Raw genomic sequence first — 20258 nt, forward strand, 5'->3', positions numbered from 1 at the left:
GGAACAAAAGCAAAAGACCTTGTGAAGATGCTAGTGGAAGCTGGTAAGATTGTGTCATTATCTACAGTGAAACAAGTACTGTATCAACATGGGCTGAATGTCCTTTCTGCCAGGAAGAAGCCATTATTCCAAAAGAAACCTAAAAAAATGCACACAGGAACAAAGACCTTAATTTTTGGAGACATGCCCTGTGGTCTGATGAAACTAAAATTGAACTGTTTGAAAATGACCAATGGAGTAGGAACCTCAACAAGTCAGGCACCTTTATGGTTTTTGAGCTCTATGTTGGATGGAGTCTGTCGCCCATTTCTGTTTTAATTGGGTACTGTGTGGTGGATCTCGGACAATGAGAACTGTGAGGGTCAACTGGGTAAACAGGCTGTTACAGGACCCTTTTTTACAATGCAGTAATTCAGTGATCTGTGGGGGAACTTTGTCATCTTGGCTGTGTGGGTGAACTGGGAATACAGGTTATATAGGGGACATTATTTGTTCAATTTTTTCCTCTGGGGTAAACTATACCAATGTTTTATGTCTCAGAAGCACAGGCAGCCCTGGGGGAGACAGGGGGCACAGACAGCCCTGGGGTAGGCTGGGGGGCACACACAGACCTGGGGACAGACAGACCTGGGGTAGGCTGGGGGCACAGAGAGCACTGGTGAAGGCTGGTGGAACCTATAGTGCTGGTGGAGGCTGGGGGCACAAATAGACCTGGGGGAGGCTGGGGGCACAAATAGACCTGGGGGAGGCTGGGGGCACAGACAGACCAAGAGACAGACCTGGGGGAGGCTGTAGGCACATTCAGACCTAAGGACAAAAAGACCTGGAGGAGGCCGGGGCCACAGAGAGCGCTGGTGGAGTCTGGGGGCACAGAGTGCTAGTGGAGGCAGGGGCACAGAGGGCGCTGGTGGAGCCTTGGGTCACAGAGAGCACTGAGAGAGGCTGGGGGCACAGAGCGCTGGTGGAGGCTTAGGGCACTGAGCGTGCTAGGGGAGGCTGGGCGGCACAGAGATTGCTGGGGGCACAGAGAGCACTGAGGGAGGCTGGGGGCACACAGAGAGCACTGGGGGAGGCTGGCGCTAGATGAGGTTGTGGCAGAGAGCACTAAGGGAGGCTGGGGGCACAGAGAGCACTAGGGGAGGCTGGGGGCACAGAGAGCGCTGGGGCACAAAGCACTGGGGGAGTCTGAGGGCACAGACACACCTGAAGGATACTGGGGCACCTCTACTCCACCCATAAAGTACGTCCTCATGCTGGCACTGGCCAGCATGAGGATGTAATCCTTTGGTGCAGGTATCGCAGCATAACTCTGCATGCGAGGTTTAAAGGGCCGGCAGCCAAGACGCAGCTGGCGCCCCAGCACTGCGGTCCCTGGGCTGCAGAAAAAGTCATTGTGAACCATATACGCCCCATTTGCTGGAGGTTCCCCACCCCTGGATTAGAATATTCAATGAAAATAGAATGAGTGAGAAATACAAAGTAAGATGAAAACTTACAATGTGACTGTAATTACCAACAATAAGATAGAACACAGCAATGCAAATAGGGCCAGTGGCTGACAAGACTTGGGGAAGCATAATGGGTAAGGCCACTTTAAATGCTGATATAAGGACAATGGTGTGTTTGTATTCTACATTACCTCTATAATACTGAGGCAGTACCTATGTAATACACAATACAGTTTTATTCTATACTCTAATCTCCATGCACTTTTTTCATGCACTTGTGTGGATGCCTTCATAAATGTTCACCTCTTTCCAGTCTCAGCTGTCACCTGTTGTTTTCTAGTGGTCGTATCTTGAATCAATTGCCTTGGTATTCTCACTTGGTTATTATTAAAGAAGTTGTCCAGTTACAAAACTGATTTTTTTTTTTCTCATAAATCTTGCTAATATGTGCCTCTCCACACATCGATCATGTTTTTTCAGCAATATTACCTTTTATTGTGCACTAGCAGCACATCCTCATTGCTGGCTCCAGCTCTGAGGGGGTTAATCTCTCTTCTGACTTCCTGGGTTCCGTTCCTACAACTCCCATAATTCTTTGTGGCTTTAGGCCTGTGCCTAACTTATCTAACACACCCACTGAGTCTAACACACCCACTCTGCTCTCTACCCAAAGTCTCCTCCCTGCCTCTTCCCTGTGGATGCACTGAGAGCAATCACACACAGACAGCAGCAGCTCTACACAACCAGAGGAAGAAAGCGTATATCTCCTGCTTGTTCTCATATAGTTCATAGTCTGTGTGTGTGGTGCGTGTGTGGTGTGTGTGTACAGAAATTATGATTATTAGCCGGCGCAACATGTGGTAAAAATAATTGGGGAAAAAAAATGAAGGGGTCACGAGATTGCTTTTTCCCTCTTGCCTAGTCTGTGTGTTGTCCGTATCATTCGTGTGGCATGCATTTGCAGGCTACTTTCACATCAGCGTTTTTTTGCCTGTAGGCAAACAACCGCAAACTGCATATGACTGGATCCTGTGGATTAAATGTGCAGCGCATGCAACCGTTATTTTACCGGATTCTTCTGCAGCGGGACATAGAATTTATCGTCCGGCACTGGAGTCAGCGGACTCCTGATCACACAGCCCGCACACGCTGCAATGGCTGCAGGTGGGCTCATTCACATGACCATTCCGTTTGTCTTGGTCAGTTCCTGGTTTTTTTGTGGACCCACGGACAGGACCAGCTTATCAATGTCTTTTGTGTAGGATCGGATGGCACACGGTAGCACTTCCATGTGCATCCGATCCTACAAAAAAAACACATCGGATGCCGTATGTCCGCTCCGTTATTATGGAACATGTCCTATTCTGTTCCGTGATAACGAACCATGACTCAATACAAGTCAATGGGTCCGCAAAATTCCCGGAAGCAACACGGAAGCACTTCCGTGTGACTTCCGTTGGGTGCTTGTGCAGTCTGTGTCCCACTCCAGCCCCAGCCCCGTGGCCGCCCGCACAGCAGTGTCAGCAGCTGCCCGCACTGCAGTGTCAGCAGCCGCGGGGATGACAAGCGCTACCGTCAGGAGGTTAGTAAGTTCATTACCTGCGGTGATGAAGTCCTGCACTCCTGATGTCAGCGGTTGTCACTGCCTTCTATACCCGCCGCTTGTTACATCACCTCTCGCTGTCGACCCGAGACTGTGACTAGTGGTGACGTCACAGGCCGCTCGCGATACTTGGTTTGTGAAGGCGGCGGTCATTGATCTCAGTGACAGCGCTGCTGTCAGGAGTTCAGCGATCATCACAGGTAATGTACCTCGCTAACCTCCTGACAGCAGCACTCGTCGTGCCCTGCAGTGACCTGGGCTGACCTATTGATGTTAGCTCAGGTCACTGCACTGCTCTCCCAGCCAATAGGGAACATTCTGTTCTTCATTGACTGGGACATTGACTATGGTATGGATCGTCGTGGGACCTTGGATTACACCAGACCTGGATTTGTTTTTCTTTTTAATAAATTGCTGAAAGAGGGAATGTGTTGGGGAGTATTTTTTCAAATAAAAATGTGTTTGTTGTCTATTTTTTTTTATTACTGACTGGGTTGGTGATGACGAGTATCTGATACTCGCCTGACATCACTAACCCCAGGGCTTGATGCCAGGTGACATAACACATCTGGTATCAACCCCATATATTACCCCGTTTGCCACCGCACCAGGGCAACGGGATGAGCTCGGGCGAAGCACCAGGATTTATCTTTCTTGCTGCTTCCGTTTTTTGCGGTACGCAAAAAAACCGGAAGGCACACGGATGCAACACGGATGCATCCGTGAAAAAAGGACCGTTTTTTGCAGCTCGCAAAAACGGAACGGTCATGTGAATGTAGTCTTAACAACAGTCACTGCCTGCTGCCGATCACATGTGACCGTGTGTGGGCTGTGTGTACAGGAGTTCATATCAGCTGACTCAAGTGTCAGCCGATTAGGCTGGGGCCACACGGGGATTATTGCGATCCCCTCGCATTACACTCGGCTCACGCTCAGTACAGCAGAGCTGAGTGTCATGCGTGTGTCCCTGCGACTGAGGTCCGACTGTGCGAGCAGACCTCAGCTGCGGGGGGTGGTCCGGCACTCAGGAGGGGCGGGCCAGCACTGAGGAGGGGTGGGAGGGATTTCTCTCCCTCTCTCGTCCGTAGTCGGCTATTGCGATTCTCGCTCTACACTTGCGGTACACCGATGTACCGCAAGTGCAGTGAGATTTTTCTCTCACCCTATACACTTCAATCGGTAAAAGAGAAAGAGTCTTGCATTACAATTGCAGCATGCTGCGATTGTTTTCTCGGTCCAATTAGGGCTGAGAAAATAATTGCTCATGCTCACACAGGCTAATATTGGTCCGAATGGAATGCGATGTTTTATCGCACTCCACTCGCACTGTTTTTCTTGCCGTGTGGCTTAGACCTTACTTTTTCTTTGTCCCCCTGCATCCATCGCAGCGTGTGCGGGCTGGAGTTCACCTGAGTTCAGATCAGCTGACTCCAGTGCTGGACTGAACTCAGGTGACCTCACAGCCCGCACACGCTGCGATGGATGCAGGAGGACACAGAACAAGTAATCGGCCGACACTGGAGTCATCTGATTACTTGTTCTCCTGGCGCTGTGGTCAGGAGTAGGGATGAATGAGCAGTAAAATGCTCTGGTGCCCATGTCGATTTTTTTTTTTAAAAAATTCATTAAAAATAAAAAAAACATTCACATAACCCTAACCCTAGGGTTAGGGGTAAAAAAAAAAGTGTGGGCTCCCACTGCATTTTCTATTGCTAAGGGTAACCCAAGCAGCTACTGGCTGCTAACCCCCGCTGCTTGGTGTTACCTTCACTGGCAATGGAAAATCCAGGGAAGCCTTTTATATATATATATATATATATATATATATATATATATATACAGTTAGGTCCAGAAATATTTGGACAGTGACACAAGTTTTGTTATTTTAGCTGTTTACAAAAACATGTTCAGAAATACAATTATATATATAATATGGGTTGAAAGTGCACACTCCCAGCTGCAATATGAGAGTTTTCACATCCAAATCGGAGAAAGGGTTTAGGAATCATGGCTCTGTAATGCATAGCCTCCTCTTTTTAAAGGGACCAAAAGTAATTGGACAAGGGACTCTAAGGGCTGCAATTAACTCTGAAGGCGTCTCCCTCGTTAACCTGTAATCAATGAAGTAGTTAAAAGGTCTGGGGTTGATTACAGGTGTGTGGTTTTGCATTTGGAAGCTGTTGCTGTGACCAGACAACATGCGGTCTAAGGAACTCTCAATTGAGGTGAAGCAGAACATCCTGAGGCTGAAAAAAAAGAAAAAATCCATCAGAGAGATAGCAGACATGCTTGGAGTAGCAAAATCAACAGTCGGGTACATTCTGAGAAAAAAGGAATTGACTGGTGAGCTTGGGAACTCAAAAAGGCCTGGGCGTCCACAGATGACAACAGTGGTGGATGATCGCCACATACTTTCTTTGGTGAAGAAGAACCCATTCACAACATCAACTGAAGTCCAGAACACTCTCAGTGAAGTAGGTGTATCTGTCTCTAAGTCAACAGTAAAGAGAAGACTCCATGAAAGTAAATACAAAGGGTTCACATCTAGATGCAAACCATTCATCAATTCCAAAAATAGACAGGCCAGAGTTAAATTTGCTGAAAAACACCTCATGAAGCCAGCTCAGTTCTGGAAAAGTATTCTATGGACAGATGAGACAAAGATCAACCTGTACCAGAATGATGGGAAGAAAAAAGTTTGGAGAAGAAAGGGAACGGCACATGATCCAAGGCACACCACATCCTCTGTAAAACATTGTGGAGGCAATGTGATGGCATGGGCATGCATGGCTTTCAATGGCACTGGGTCACTTGTGTTTATTGATGACATAACAGCAGACAAGAGTAGCCGGATGAATTCTGAAGTGTACCGGGATATACTTTCAGCCCAGATTCAGCAAAATGCCGCAAAGTTGATCGGACGGCGCTTCATAGTACAGATGGACAATGACCCCAAGCATACAGCCAAAGCTACCCAGGAGTTCATGAGTGCAAAAAAGTGGAACATTCTGCAATGGCCAAGTCAATCACCAGATCTTAACCCAATTGAGCATGCATTTCACTTGCTCAAATCCAGACTTAAGACGGAAAGACCCACAAACAAGCAAGACCTGAAAGCTGCGGCTGTAAAGGCCTGGCAAAGCATTAAGAAGGAGGAAACCCAGCGTTTGGTGATGTCCATGGGTTCCAGACTTAAGGCAGTGACTGCCTCCAAAGGATTCGCAACAAAATATTGAAAATAAAAATATTTTGTTTGGGTTTGGTTTATTTGTCCAATTACTTTTGACCTCCTAAAATGTGGAGTGTTTGTAAAGAAATGTGTACAATTCCTACAATTTCTATCAGATATTTTTGTTCAAACCTTCAAATTAAACGTTACAATCTGCACTTGAATTCTGTTGTAGAGGTTTCATTTCAAATCCAATGTGGTGGCATGCAGAGGCCAACTCGCGAAAATTGTGTCACTGTCCAAATATTTCTGGACCTAACTGTATATATAAGGTTTTTGCCTAAAAACTGTTTTAAAAAAATTATGTGGGCTTCGCCATATTTTTTGTACGCTAGCCAGGTACAGCAGGCAGGTACGGGCTGCCCCCAACCCCCCAGCTGCCTATTTGTACCCAGCTGGGAACCAAAAATATAGGGAATCCTGTATTTTTTTTATTATTTCACTTATTTTATGAAATGATTAAAAAACAAATGATGTGGGCTTCGCCTTATTTTTGTGTCCAGCCAGGTACAACTAGGTAGCTGGGGATTGTAATCCGTAGCACAGGTTAGCCCGAGGTTTCTGGGTGCTTCTGCTGCGAATTGCAATCCGCAGCCGCCCCAGAAAATGGCGCTTTCATAGAAGCGCCATCTTCTGGCGCTGTATCCAACTCTTCCAGTGGCCCTGGTGGCTGGTGGCATGCTGGGTAATAAGGGGTTAATACCAGCTATGTTTTACCAGCTGGTATAAAGCCCGAGATTCTTAATGTCAGGCCAAGTTTGACCCGGCCATTAAGAATCTCCAATAAAGGATTAAAAAAAAAAATATATCTTTGTACCGTGTTAGCCAGTAGAGATAAAAAAATTGTTTAAAAGAACAGAGAGTCCTCAGTGGTTGATACCTTTTAATGGCTAACTGAAAGCTTGCAATTATTACCATCTTTTCAGTTAGCCATTAAAAGGTATCAACCACTGAGGACTCTCTGTTCTTTTAAACAATTTTTTTAAAAAAAAAAAGACATCACACAGAGAAAAATACTTTATTAGAAATAAATACAGACACAGTAGGGACTCCATGTTTATTACTCCCTCTCACCCCTCCACGATTGAGAGATTTCTGTACTGACCATGCCAGGAGAGAGCGAGGGAAAAGAGAGAGAGCGAGGGAAAAGAGGGAATGAGAGAGAGCGAGGGAAAAGAGGGGGTGAGATAGAGCGAGGGAAAAGAGGGGGTGAGAGAAGAGAGGGAAAAGAGAGAGAGTGAGAGGGAAAAGAGAGAGAGCGAGAGGGAAAAGAGTGAGAGCGAGAGGGAAAAGAGAGAGAGAGCGAGAGGGAAAAGAGAGAGAGAGCGAGAGGGAAAAGAGAGAGAGAGCGAGAGGGAAAAGAGAGAGAGAGCGAGAGGGAAAAGAGAAAGAGAGCGAGAGGGAAAAGAGAGAGCGAGAGGGAAAAGAGAGAGAGAGCGAGGGGGGCTGAGAAGAGGGGGAAGAGAGGAGGGGGAGAAAAGAGTGGGGGGAAAGAAGAGAGGGGGGGAGGTGCTCTGTCACCAACTTGCTCTACTCTGTGACTTGTGGTGCAGGTGACAGAGTGGAGACAGTTGGTCCCATGCATCAGGACAGGTGACAGAGCAGAATGGTGACATGCTCTGCTCTGACACATGCGGTGCTGCATGGGACCAGCTTGTCAGTGTCTTGCTGCGTCCTGTAGTGCTGATGGGAGGAGCACATGATCACACTGCCCGACACCGCCCGTTCTCCTGACATCGCAGCAGAGCGGGCGGGCGGATAGTGTGATCACATACTTACGTGACGGGGGGATTTCAGCTGAAGAACCCTCCCTGTACTCCACACAGGCGCCCCGTGCCTCACCATCTGCCGGACGCCACCGCTCCACACTGTGCCATCCTCCGGATCCTCCCCTCGATGCTGGGCTGTGACGTGCGGTAGTCACCGCCCACAGCCCTGTCAATCAGTGTGAGTGGCGCCAGCAACCTCTGACGTACCCGTCTAGTTTGAGGGCCCGGAATTGACGAGACGTAAGAGGATACTAGCAGCCACAGCTCCAGGGGGTCATGTGACCGGCACTGAGCGTGCAGGATAGAGCGCCGCTCAGTGCCAGAACTGGAAATAGAAGCCAATGGAGAAAAGACCTATAATGGTAAGTAGAACTCATAGAGAAAATAAAAAAAATGGGTGAACCACCCCTTTAGTTTGATGTCTTTGCTTTCTATTGTTTCTGAGCAAATTCTTATGTCATGCAAAATAACCTTCATTTCATAAATCAGGGCTCATACAATGCAAGTCTTACAAACATGCAGGCATTTAAAATGAAATGATGAAGCTGAGGGTCTCTCAGTTTCTTAAAGCACCACTCCAGCAGTTTTTTTTTTGTTTTTTTTTTTTATTTCAGTGCTGGATTGGGGCCACTAATATAAGGTCCCAAAGCCTAGTATGATACTTACTAGTCGCCGTATTCAGCATTTGCCAGTGCCAATCTGGTCCCATTTCGCCATCTTGTGACCTCAACTTACGATTAACCAGAAGTTAGAGGTAACAGTTACTAGCTCTCAAGGCATGTCTATGAGAGCCTTGCTCTGCCTCTCATAGACTTACATTAAGTTCTGACTTCAAGATCGGTCAGCAAACACCAGAGTGATCTGGCAGGTCACACACTGCAGGAGACCGGCACCGTTTAGCAGATGAGGATGGTGGCTAGTAAGTTTGAGAGAAGGTACAGGAAACTTTGATTAATGATATCACTCTAGTGGTAAAATTAAAAAAAAAAATGGTGGAGTGGTACTTTACACACACAATAAATGCATGTGCAAAAAGGCACTAATATGGAGTGTACAACAATTAGTGGGATATGGTAAATCACATGTAAAATAATATATGCGGCGTCACCTATTGCAAAGGTGACCTAAACTTGAACCTACAAACATGAAACTGATGGAATAATAGTTTATCCAAGTGTCATCTTGCAGTCTGTCTGATCTGATTGTCCCACCTTTTGCATGTATCATTTACTAATGATTAAACACAAAAATTCCAAAAGACGCATGATCACAAATAATGCTGTGTGTGAACAGTTTCCAACACTACCAGCTGCCCATACAATCACTGCATAGACTGTATAAACCAAAGTTAATTAAGAGTCAAGTGAAACATACAATTTTATTTGAACAATATTAAAAATCTAAAATGAACTAAAACACTGTAACGATCAAGACATACAGATACGGTGCAAAGAATTGTATGGTGGGTACAGGCACCCAGGTAACATACCCTAAAGAGACATACTAATACATTAAAAATCTTAATCCCGTGTACAAAGTAGTTTCCTTTAAGTGGAAGTAAATACATAAACCTATTTAGGGAATTCAGAAATACATACCAAAGTGCTAAGTGCTTTAATGTATAAGTAATTAGTCTCAAGGTAGATCCTAAGGCGCCCACAAAATTCTCCAAGTATGGACCTTAGACCTCGACGTACGTTTTGCGTTCGGTCATATGCTTAATCGGGAGGGAAGGTGCTCAGTGCATCTGCCAGGACCTTTACATTTTCATTGTTGCAGTCACGTGACCGCTATATCAGCCATTGTTGTCTGTCCGGTGGCGCATGCGCACTAGCGCCATCCATCCGGGCCACCCCCATCAGCGTCATAGCCTGAGCATGCGCACGGGACCATAGTAGTAACCATGGATACCCATACGCTGCACAAGCCAGATAGACGCCGAAAGGAGAGCAGGGAGGGTAATGGCGCCAGGAGCATGCACACAACAGCAACATTGTATTTAATGCATCAGAGGAGGGATGAGCCTGCAGCACTCATAACATCCTCAGTAGCATTATTGACACTTTGGTACAGATATTTTCAAAATAAATAAATATGTGCACAGTTGCATTCAATACATTAAATAAGAAATATTTCTTTATTATCCTTTTAAGTGGATCCACTATAGAAGTTCTGCCAAAGGCCAACATCCATTCTTTGCTTCTTTACAAAAGGAAAACGGTGATGCAAGAAAGGCTCCATATGGTCCATGAAGATAATAACAACAATGTTCTCCAAAAAACAGATTCCACAGGTACTGGGAGAGACAAAAAGTTTTTTGTATAAGAAAAAGAAGAAAATTAACCATTTTTTTTAGAGCAGTGCGGTGATGTTTCAAAGGAAGAAGGCAAAGCTGAGACTCTCATTTATGCCGCTTGGACTCATAGTTCCCAATGTCACTATCCACCTCACCTTCCTCTGTGCAAGCATCTTCTTGACGTTGCCCACCCCAATCCCACAATGTCCAATCTCTATCCACCTAATCTGTAGGGACCCAACATTGCAGTCATGGTGTTACCTAAAATGCCTTGGCAAAGTTTTTAGGGAGGCAACATCCATTACCGTCCTTGCCACGCCAATGTCTCTCACATGCTCATGTATTCTCATGCGGAGCTCCCGTGTTGTTAACCCAACTTGAATTTTAGAACAGCCACAAGTGATGTAATAAATTACATTGGAGCTAACGTATGTACTCGTTAATATCGAATCGGCGTGTGCCATCTGTGACGGGGTGTACAGCAGAGCAAGGAGAGACAACAGGCCGAGGATGATCCAACAGGTTTACTAACAGGAATACAGGAGCAGCACACGACAAGTCCAAATAAAACAGATTCGGGGGCACCTCTCGATAATCCAAAGTGCCAGATCACGACGTAATAGTCCTTTTCAGAGTCCCAGAAATCCCACACAATCCACTGGATGGCGAGATCTGTCCGCAGAATCAGATCTCGCTCCCTTCCTCTTCAAAACTCAGCTCCCAACTGCACTTAGAAACAGGAGTGTATTGTCTGAGCTCGTGGGCCCGCCCCTCAAGGGTAGGGGTCTATGCAATGGTTGGGCCCACTAGAAGATTCTAGAAGGTTAGCTCCGAGATGTCTACAGGTTTGTGTAGTTGGCATTATCCATTGCTTACGAAACAATGGGAAGTTCCCCTGGCTGTGTGGACAAGAGATAATTGCATTATGGGCCCAGAGACACAGGAGATGGGGGGGAAGGTATGTTTACTTACATCCCAAGACATTTCAAAGTGTTCAGTAAGTACAACCAAAGGAAAGTTACATCACATCCTAACATAGTATTACAGCAAATACAGTGAGAAGGTAAAATACATCACATGGCATCTTATACAAAAAATATGGGATGGAGAAAAGCACATACATCATGACAATCACTTTCCCTCCCAACTTGTGTATGTACTAAGGACCTTTACAGGTCGCTGGTTAAGTACACGCAGGCATGGCTGACAGGACTCAAGGCTCCTCTTGCCTGGACAGTCCATCTGCATTTTGGTGTTGGCTGCCTCTTCTATACTGTATGGTAAAGTTATAGGGCTGCAGAACCAGGCTCCATCGTAATAAGCGTCCATTGTCCCCAGAGACTCTGTTCAGCCAGGTGAGGGGATTGTGATCAGTAACCACAGAGAATTCTCGCCCATACAGATACAGCCTTAGTTTCCTAAGGGCCCACACTACAGCCAGACATTCTTTTTCAACAGTTGCATAGGCCACTTCTCGGTCCAGCAGTTTCCGGCTGAGATAGGCGATGGGGTGTTCATTTCCCAGCTGCATTCACCTGGCTGAGAACAGCTCCCAGTCCATAAGCAGAGGCGTCCGTTTGCACAATAAATCTCCGCTTGTAGTCTGGAGCAGCCAGGACAGGATCGCAGATCAGAGCGTCCTTCAGCCAGTTAAAAGCCTCATCACAGGCTGGAGTCCAGATCACCAGCCGGGGCATTGTTTTCTTGGTCAGGTCGGTAAGAGGCTTGGCCACAGTGCTGAAATGAGCAACAAATTTTCGGTAATAACTGACAGTGCCCAGAAAAGCCATAACTTGTTTCCTAGTTTGGGGTACAGGCCAGTCTCTAATAGCCTGGATTTTGGCAGGCTCAGGACGGAGCTTCCCTCCTCCCACTCTATGCCCTAGGTACTGGACTTCCCCCATCCCCAATTGGCATTTATCGGGTCGAATGGTTAGGCCGGCTGCAAGAATCAGGTCCAGAATAACGTCTACTTGATTCAGATGTTCCTCCCACGTCTGGCTGAAGACGGCGATATCATCCAAGTAGGCACAAGCAAAGTCACCACATCCCCGGAGGATCTGGTCCACCATTCTCTGGAAGGTGGCCGGGGCATTTTTCATTCCAAAAGGCATGCTTAGAAATTCATACAGACCAAAGGGGGTTATAAAAGCGGACCGTTCTCTCCCTTCCTCCGTTAGAGGGATCTGCCAGTATCCCTTACTGAGATCCAAGGTAGTGACATATCGGGACCCAGCCAGTCGGTCTAGAAGTTCGTCAATACGAGGCATTGGGTAAGGATCGCTGACGGTATGGTCGTTTAGTCGCCGATAGTCCACACAAAATCGAGTACTCCCATCCTTCTTGGGTACTAACACCACAGGGAAGGCCCAAGGGCTATGGGAGGTCTGGATTACCCCAAGCTGTAACATCTCCTCCAGTTCGTGCTGCATGGTGTTTCGAACTGATTCAGGGACCCGGAAAGCAGCCTGTTGTATGGGACGGATGCCCTGAGTGTCCACATGATGTTGGGTGACGGTGGTTCGACCTGGTTGGGATGAGAAAGCAGCCCGTCTCTGTTGAAGCACTTCCAGCATCTGGATTTTCTGTAAGGAATCCAGGTGATCTCCCAGGGGAACCTGTTCCACAGTGGATGGGGCTCTCGCTGCTTCCACGAGATCAGGTAGAGAGTCCTCATCCTCTTGACCATCTTCTGAAGCCAACCGACAGCTTGCTATCATTGGAATGTTCCAGTCATGGTACTCCTTAATCATATTCACATGGACAGCCTTTTGTCTTAGCCCCTGATCATCTAAGGCAAGAAGGTAATTGGTATCATTCAGTTTTCTGAGAACCCAGAAGGGACCCTCCCATGTGGTCTGCAGTTTATTCTGCCGATGGGGAACAATCATTAAGACTTGTTGTCCTTCTACAAACTCCCGATAGCGTGCTTTACGGTCATACCATGTCTTCTGTCTGGTTTGAGCCATACGCAAATGACTCTGGGCAAAACTAGCAAGTTGGGCCAGGGTTTCTCGCAGCTTTAGGACATAAGGGACAACAGGGGCTCCTGTATCGTCAACCTGCCCCTCCCAGTATTCCTTGAGCAGGGTTAAGGGTCCTCGGACCTTTCTTCCATAGAGTAGTTCAAAGGGGGAGAACCCAGTGGACTCCTGGGGAACTTGCCGATAGGCAAACAAGAGATGGGGTAGGTACTTCTCCCAGTCTGAATCTCGGTCCGTGAAGGCCCTCAGCATATTCTTCAGAGTGCCATTGAATCGTTCACAAAGTCCATTTGTTTGGGGATGATACGGGGTCGTTCGGATTGCTCGTACTCCACAGGTGCGCCACAGACACTGGACCAACTCTGACATGAACTGGGAACCTTGGTCCGACAAGATCTCACTGGGGAATCCTACTCTGGTAAAAATAATAACCAAGGCCTCGGCCACCTTGGCTGCAGAAATACTTGACAAGGCCACAGCTTCTGGATATCGGGTGGCATAGTCCACAACAGTGAGAATGTACTGCTTTCCAGATTTACTTGGTTTAGCCAGAGGTCCAATGATATCAACAGCTACTCTTTGAAAGGATTCTTCTATTATAGGGAGCGGTTGCAGGGGTGCCTTTGGGTGATCTCCGGGTCGCCCTCTACGCTGACATATGTCACAAGTTCGGCAGAAATGTGCCACTTACTGGGAAATCCCCGGCCAATAAAAAGTTTGAGTCAATCGTCTCTCGGTGCGGGTTTTGCCTTGATGGCCAGCAGTAGGAATGTCATGAGCCAGGTGTAATAGGGGAATTCTGTATTTCTGAGGAACAATCAGCTGTTTGCTATAAGTCCAGGGCTTATCTAGGGAGTCGGCATTGGCAACCTGATACAGAAGTCCATTTTCTCTGATAATTCTTTCTCCGTTCTCCCCTAGCTGCCCTATTTCAGCTCGAGCTCTAAAACTAGCAAGGGTGGGGTCAGTCTCTACTTCTTGTCTGAACTGAACTTTATCCCAAGTAACATTCATATTATCCCCACAAGAAGAATCACTCACCGGCTGTAATGGCAGTTCTGGTGGCCTCATTTCCATGGATGGGTTGTACACGTCCACATGGGCTGCTCTCTTGGCTTGACTTCTGGTTACCGCACCGACAAAGTGGCAATGAAGATTCCCCACATCAGGCACAGAATCCAGCTTTTCTCCTGGTGAAGGTGTCTGTAGATAATGAACAGACAAAGGCGGTCTGTAGCTGTTCTGCCTCCGAACACCTGGACATTGGAATTGCATGTGCCCAGGCTGCCCACATCCATAACATCTGCGCTCTGAGATTCTTCCTCCACGTCGTATTCCTAAAGGTGGAGCAGGAGTAATGCGAGGCACAGTCACACGAAGGTCCCCATGAGTTGATGGTCTAGGGTGATGGTGAACATTGGGGCCAGAAGGGCCAGGGGCCGCCAGCGTTGGGGGGCTGGTGTTTTTTTTCTCGCTGAGTAGTAGTTTTTTCCACTGAGGCTTGATGGTGAGAGCCTCATCAGCTAGAGCTGCAGCTTCCTCCACAGTGGCTGGTCTCCTTTCACGCACCCATTCCCGGATCTCAGCTGGGCACTTGAAGTAAAACTGCTCTTTTAGGAGGACCTGGAGGACGATCTCCAAGGTTAAGGACTCCTCTGCCTCCAGCCAACGATGCCACAGATGTTTGAGTTTGTGGGCATACATCTTGAAAGACACTTCCTCATCACATGCTAAAGTACGGAACGGAGTCCTGTAAGTGTCTGGCATTACAGCATAATGTTCTAGAATAGTCTGTTTAATATCCGCATACTCACAGTTGCACCAAGGGTCCATAGCTCTATAGGCTGCGGCAGCTCCACCCTCTAAGAGCCCAACCAGATGCCGGACGCGCTCCCTTTCAGGGACTTCCATTAATCGACACTGATGCTCAAAGTCCTGGAAGAAGCCCTCAATGTCACCAGCAGCCTCATTAAACTGCTTGAAGTCTTTGCGGGACACTCTGGGAAGTTCCCTCATGGTGGGTGCTGGGGTTACAGTCTGTCTGGAACCTCTAGCGGCTTCCACAGTGAGCTGCTTATCCAGCAATGCCATCTCCTCCATCCTGCGCTCCTTCTCTTTAGCTCCACGAATGACCTTCATCTGATATTCTATGGTGGTCTCCTCTCCCAGCAAGGCCATCTCCTCCTCGTACCACACAACCCACTGACTTTTTTGGGTATTTACCTCCGGCTGCCATCTTTCTTCCGTTTGCTGGGAGGATCCTTCCTCCGCGTCATTTTGCGAGCAAACTCCTTCCAACGCCTCAATCAGCTGCTCCTTGGAGAGTCCCTTGTAGCTGACTTCCAGTTCACGGGCCTTTGTTTGTAGGTTCACCGCAGTCCAGTTCTTGTACTCTGAGGTTCCTGTTCCAGCTGTTGATGGGCCGTTGTCCTTCATTCCTTCTGCTCTGATCCCACTGCTGCCACCAGTTTGTGACGGTTGTACAGCAGAGCAAGGAGAGACAACAGGCCGAGGATGATCCAACAGGTTTACTAACAGGAATACAGGAACAGCACACGACAAGTCCAAATAAAACAGATTCGGGGGCACCTCTCGAAAATCCAAAGTGCCAGATCACGACGTAATAGTCCTTTTCAGAGTCCCAGAAATCCCACACAATCCAATGGACGGCGAGATCTGTCCGCAGAATCAGATCTCGCTCCCTTCCTCTTCAAAACTCAGCTCCCAACTGCACTTAGAAACAGGAGTGTATTGTCTGAGCTCGTGGGCACGCCCCTCAAGGGTAGGGGTCTATGCAATGGTTGGTCCCACTAGAAGATTCTAGAAGGTTAGCTCCGAGATGTCTACAGGTTTGTGTAGTTGGCGTTATCCATTGCTTACGAAACAATGGGAAGTTCCCATGGCTGTGTGGACAAGAGATAATTGCATTATGGGCCCAGAGACACAGGAGATGGGGAGGAAGGTATGGTTACTTACATCCCAAGACATTTCAAAGTGTTCAGTAAGTACAACCAAAGGAAAGTTACATCACATCCTGACATAGTATTACAGCAAATACAGTGAGAAGGTAAAATACATCACATGGCATCTTATACAAAAAATATGAGATGGAGAAAAGCACATACATCATGACACCATCTACCAATTTGAAAGTTGAGCAGTGAAGAACATTGGCACAAGCAAGGCAATGACCACAAGAAAAAGAACCTTTTAAGAGACGATTTTGGCCAAAGAGACCTACAGGTTTTGGAACATAATGGCTGGGGACCAAATAGTCCCTTACATTTCTGGCTCATTTGGCCGTCATCATGAGTCTATCACTAAGGAAAGACTTTAAAAAGGGTTCAGTCTGTTAAATAGGCCAGCACTTTTGCATGCAGGACCTCATGGTATCCTACTCTGATATATACTTAATACCATCAGGTTCATCTCTATCATCTTTTTTGGAACAATATCTGGAGTCCTGCAACAATTGATTTCTAGGTGTTCTCCTGGCCCTATTGTAGCCCCTCCTGATGCATCTCCGACTGTACCCACGCTGTAAAAATCTTTCACTTAGATCATCGGCCTGTTTCTCAAAGGCAGCGTCCGTGGAGCAGATCCGCCTCACCCTGAGGAATTGACCGACCGGAATGGCTTTGATGGTGGAGTTATGAGCAGATTGAGCAGAGGAGGCATGCAGCAAGGAGTTCACCGAGGTCTCCTTCCGATACATGTCAATCTGTAGAAAACCCCTCTCATATACCTCCATGCTGATATCCAAGAAATCCATTTTTACATTGCTAAATTTATAAGTCAGGTAAACTAAATATTCAATGTGTTGCTGTTCAAATAGGTCATGAACGATTCAAGCTGCGCCGCCATGCCCTGCCAAAAAAAATCAATAAATCATCTATGTAGCGCATCCAGCAGTGCACATGGGCAACGTCCATGTTTGTGTATGAAGGTGCACAGGCCGCACCCATTGCAGTGCCACGCTGTTGTAAGTCAAATTGATCTTTAAATGTAAAAAACATTATGGGACAGGACAAAGCGGAGCAGCTTCAAGATCAATTGGCATAAAAAGCCATGCCGGTTACTGCACCCCAGGAAAAAACGGACAGCCATCACATCTGAATCATGATTGATACAGGTGTAGAGGAACTCCACGTCCGCTGTGACGATGATCATGTCTTGATCCACAAAAATCCCATCAACCCGCCAGAGGACATCCATGGTGTCCTTGACATATGACGGCAGGGTTTCCACAAGTGACTTCAGGTAATAAATTTGCACACTGGCTCACACAGGCCGTCAATGTCGGACACAATCGGAAGCCCCGGCAGGTTAAGGGGGTCTTTGTGGATCTTTGGTAACAAATAAAAAATGATGCTGTTAGTTTAGTCACAATACCTGATGCTGAAAAGGGAGAAATTGAAAAAAGTGAGTAATTTTCTCAAGTTGAGTACGTTTAATTCAAATGAGCAAATATGTCCACTATATGGCTGTGGAAATGAAACCCTCACTGTGAAGTTAATCAGACAATTTGCAGCTTTTCTTTCACCATTATAAAAGTAATGAATGAAATGAATCAGCACCAACATTTTCTATCTATAATTAAAAGGATGACATGACTGGCATTACATCACTTAATATTTTAAGCATTCTTGCCTGCCTCTAACATTTTTTTTTTCTTTTCTACTAGGTTTTCCCATCTCTCAAATTACAGAGTCTATGCTTCTGTTATTTGCACAAAAACTGGACAATGTGACTCGTGGAGTGAAAGATTTCAGGGACATTGGAATTGCTCTCGAGTTTCAGTCACGTCTTGTGAACGGAGTGGCAGGATTTAAGGCATTGCATGCTCATCTCTCCTCTGACCTCCCATGTACACTGCTGCACTTGGTGCATACGCTGCAGAGTCTGCAGCACAGAGATGCCTTGGGTTTGATTTGCCCTCATTTCAGCCAGTAATGGTAGATTATTATGAAATGCATTATGATTGCTGGGTGCAGTGCCATCACTCAGGCTGCTTCCTCCTGCGTAGAGTCATCTTACTAGAGGTATTATTTTACAATGCACCTGCTGGAACACAGTTTTACTGGCTCATGGGTGGAAATAGGTCTTACTCAGGGGTGTATACCTCACCGGTTTGAATGATTCTCATTAACTTTCTGCATTGGGGAGAATCCATAAATTGGTCATGATGGGTCAATACAAACCATTTTGTATTGAATTGTTTCTCTGCTTTGACTGATTAATATTATGAATTTCTTTACATTGTTGAAGACCAAAATCCACAATGAGCAGATAAAAAATGGCAGTGGTCCATTACGGCTGCAGGAAGTGGCTGACTCAGTCACACCGATTATTCTCCCTTTCTTCATACAACATTAAATGCAGCTTGTAGTAACATTCTGTAAAGGGCATTTTCTAACCTTTTCATAGTATTGGTCTAAAAATATACCTGTCCTTTTCATTGCCATTTTCTAATTGTGGTGTTGATTGCACTGTGACAATGTATTATTTGGGTATATAAATAAATTGACTCTTGATAGTTTTATTTCAGTGAAATATTGATTTATGATCAGTCAGTTATTAATTAAAATGAATTTAGCCGCGCACAGTGATGCCTTCTAAAATTAGAAAATAATGTGGGAATTTACTAGACAACAAGCAGAAGCCTGAAGAGAGAACTGGTTTGTTCTCTGATTATAATAATAGTTTATTCTCTACTATGTCCAAAATTAGAAAGGAAATTGAAATCTATTTTGATCTTTATTAAGGAACACAACTTATTGTATCTCTTTATAAGCAGGCACTGGCTATTGAGGGCCATTAGTTACCACTTAATATTTTGACTGCACAGCCTAGAGATTTCGGACTGCAGTAATGAGCTTCTGATAAATGTTCTGGGCTCATTGCAAACCCTTAGTAGGGTGCAATAATTTATTACTGGGTGTTTGTAATCTGTTTACAGCATTACAAAAAAGAAAAAAGAAACAAAACTTTATGGAAATGGCTGCCAGATGTAGAATGCAGGACTTTTAGACTCAGGATCACCTGCTTGTTGATAACTTTGTTATACATGAATATTAGGACTTGTTTCCTATAGGATCATTATTTTTCTGATGTAATTTGCAGTAATGTTTTTTTTCTTGTTTTTTTGTTACCTTTGTTTTTATATGGTTTATATTTAATAAAATGTGTCGGATTTTTATTTCACCTACAATATAAAGCAATGTTTCACTTTTGAAAGAATGTGATTGCTCGGTGTCGGACTGGGGTGTCTCGGGCCCATAGAGGGAATTGACTCTGGGGGCCCACCCTACAGCTAAATGCAAATACCTGTTGGCCGTTATCCCTGTTATAGTGGAGCGTCAACTGTAAAACACAGGAGTCTCCTGCACATCTACTGTGTGCACACCATAACTTAATGTTTGGTGGAATCCGACCAGTGGAAGTCACACCATTCAGAAAAAATGGTAACTTTTATTCCTGACAGGGCACTTTTGTCCCCATTATAGATTGGAGCGGCAGGTTGGATGTGTGACCGCAGCTCCATTCATCCTCTGTGGGGCGACCAGAAAAAGCCAAGCGCAGCGCTTGCAGCCACTGAGGGAATGAATGGATCAGCGGTCGAGTCGTACATTACCTCCAGGATAATGGGGTTAGAAGTTGCACATTATCCAATCGGTGCAGGTCCCAGCAGTCGGATCCCCACTGATGAATAAGTTATCACTTATGCTTAGGCCATGTTCACATGTTGAATATTTGGTGAGTTTTTACATCAGTATTTGTTTAGGCAAAATCAAGAGAAACATGTGAACCATTTCTTCATTTCTCACCCACTCCTGGTTTTGGCTTACAAATACTAAAGGTAAAAAACCCACCAAATACACAACGTGTGCAGGTAGCCTTAGAAGAGGTGAACACCTGTTTTCACCAGA

The 20258-nt window shown here is 46.0% G+C and overlaps 1 protein-coding gene across 5 annotated transcripts in view; it reads left to right on the top strand.

Annotated features, from left to right (window-relative positions):
* The window catches only part of LOC142256096 (tumor necrosis factor receptor superfamily member 27-like), a 145222-nt gene extending 125690 nt beyond the window's left edge, over positions 1-19532 (top strand). For 3 of the 5 annotated variants that reach the window (XM_075327618.1, XM_075327619.1, XM_075327622.1), the window contains 2 exons: positions 10203-10342; positions 18014-19532. In XM_075327618.1, the coding sequence (XP_075183733.1) occupies positions 10203-10301 (99 nt within the window). In that variant the 3' untranslated portion in view covers positions 10302-10342; positions 18014-19532. The remainder of the gene's footprint in view (positions 1-10202; positions 10343-18013) is intronic. The other 2 variants (XM_075327621.1, XM_075327620.1) reach the window with 2 other exon arrangements.
* The last annotated feature ends 726 nt before the right edge of the window (positions 19533-20258 follow it).

Source organism: Anomaloglossus baeobatrachus, chromosome 11 (assembly GCF_048569485.1).
Source record: "Anomaloglossus baeobatrachus isolate aAnoBae1 chromosome 11, aAnoBae1.hap1, whole genome shotgun sequence".
Lineage (NCBI taxonomy): Eukaryota > Metazoa > Chordata > Amphibia > Anura > Aromobatidae > Anomaloglossus > Anomaloglossus baeobatrachus.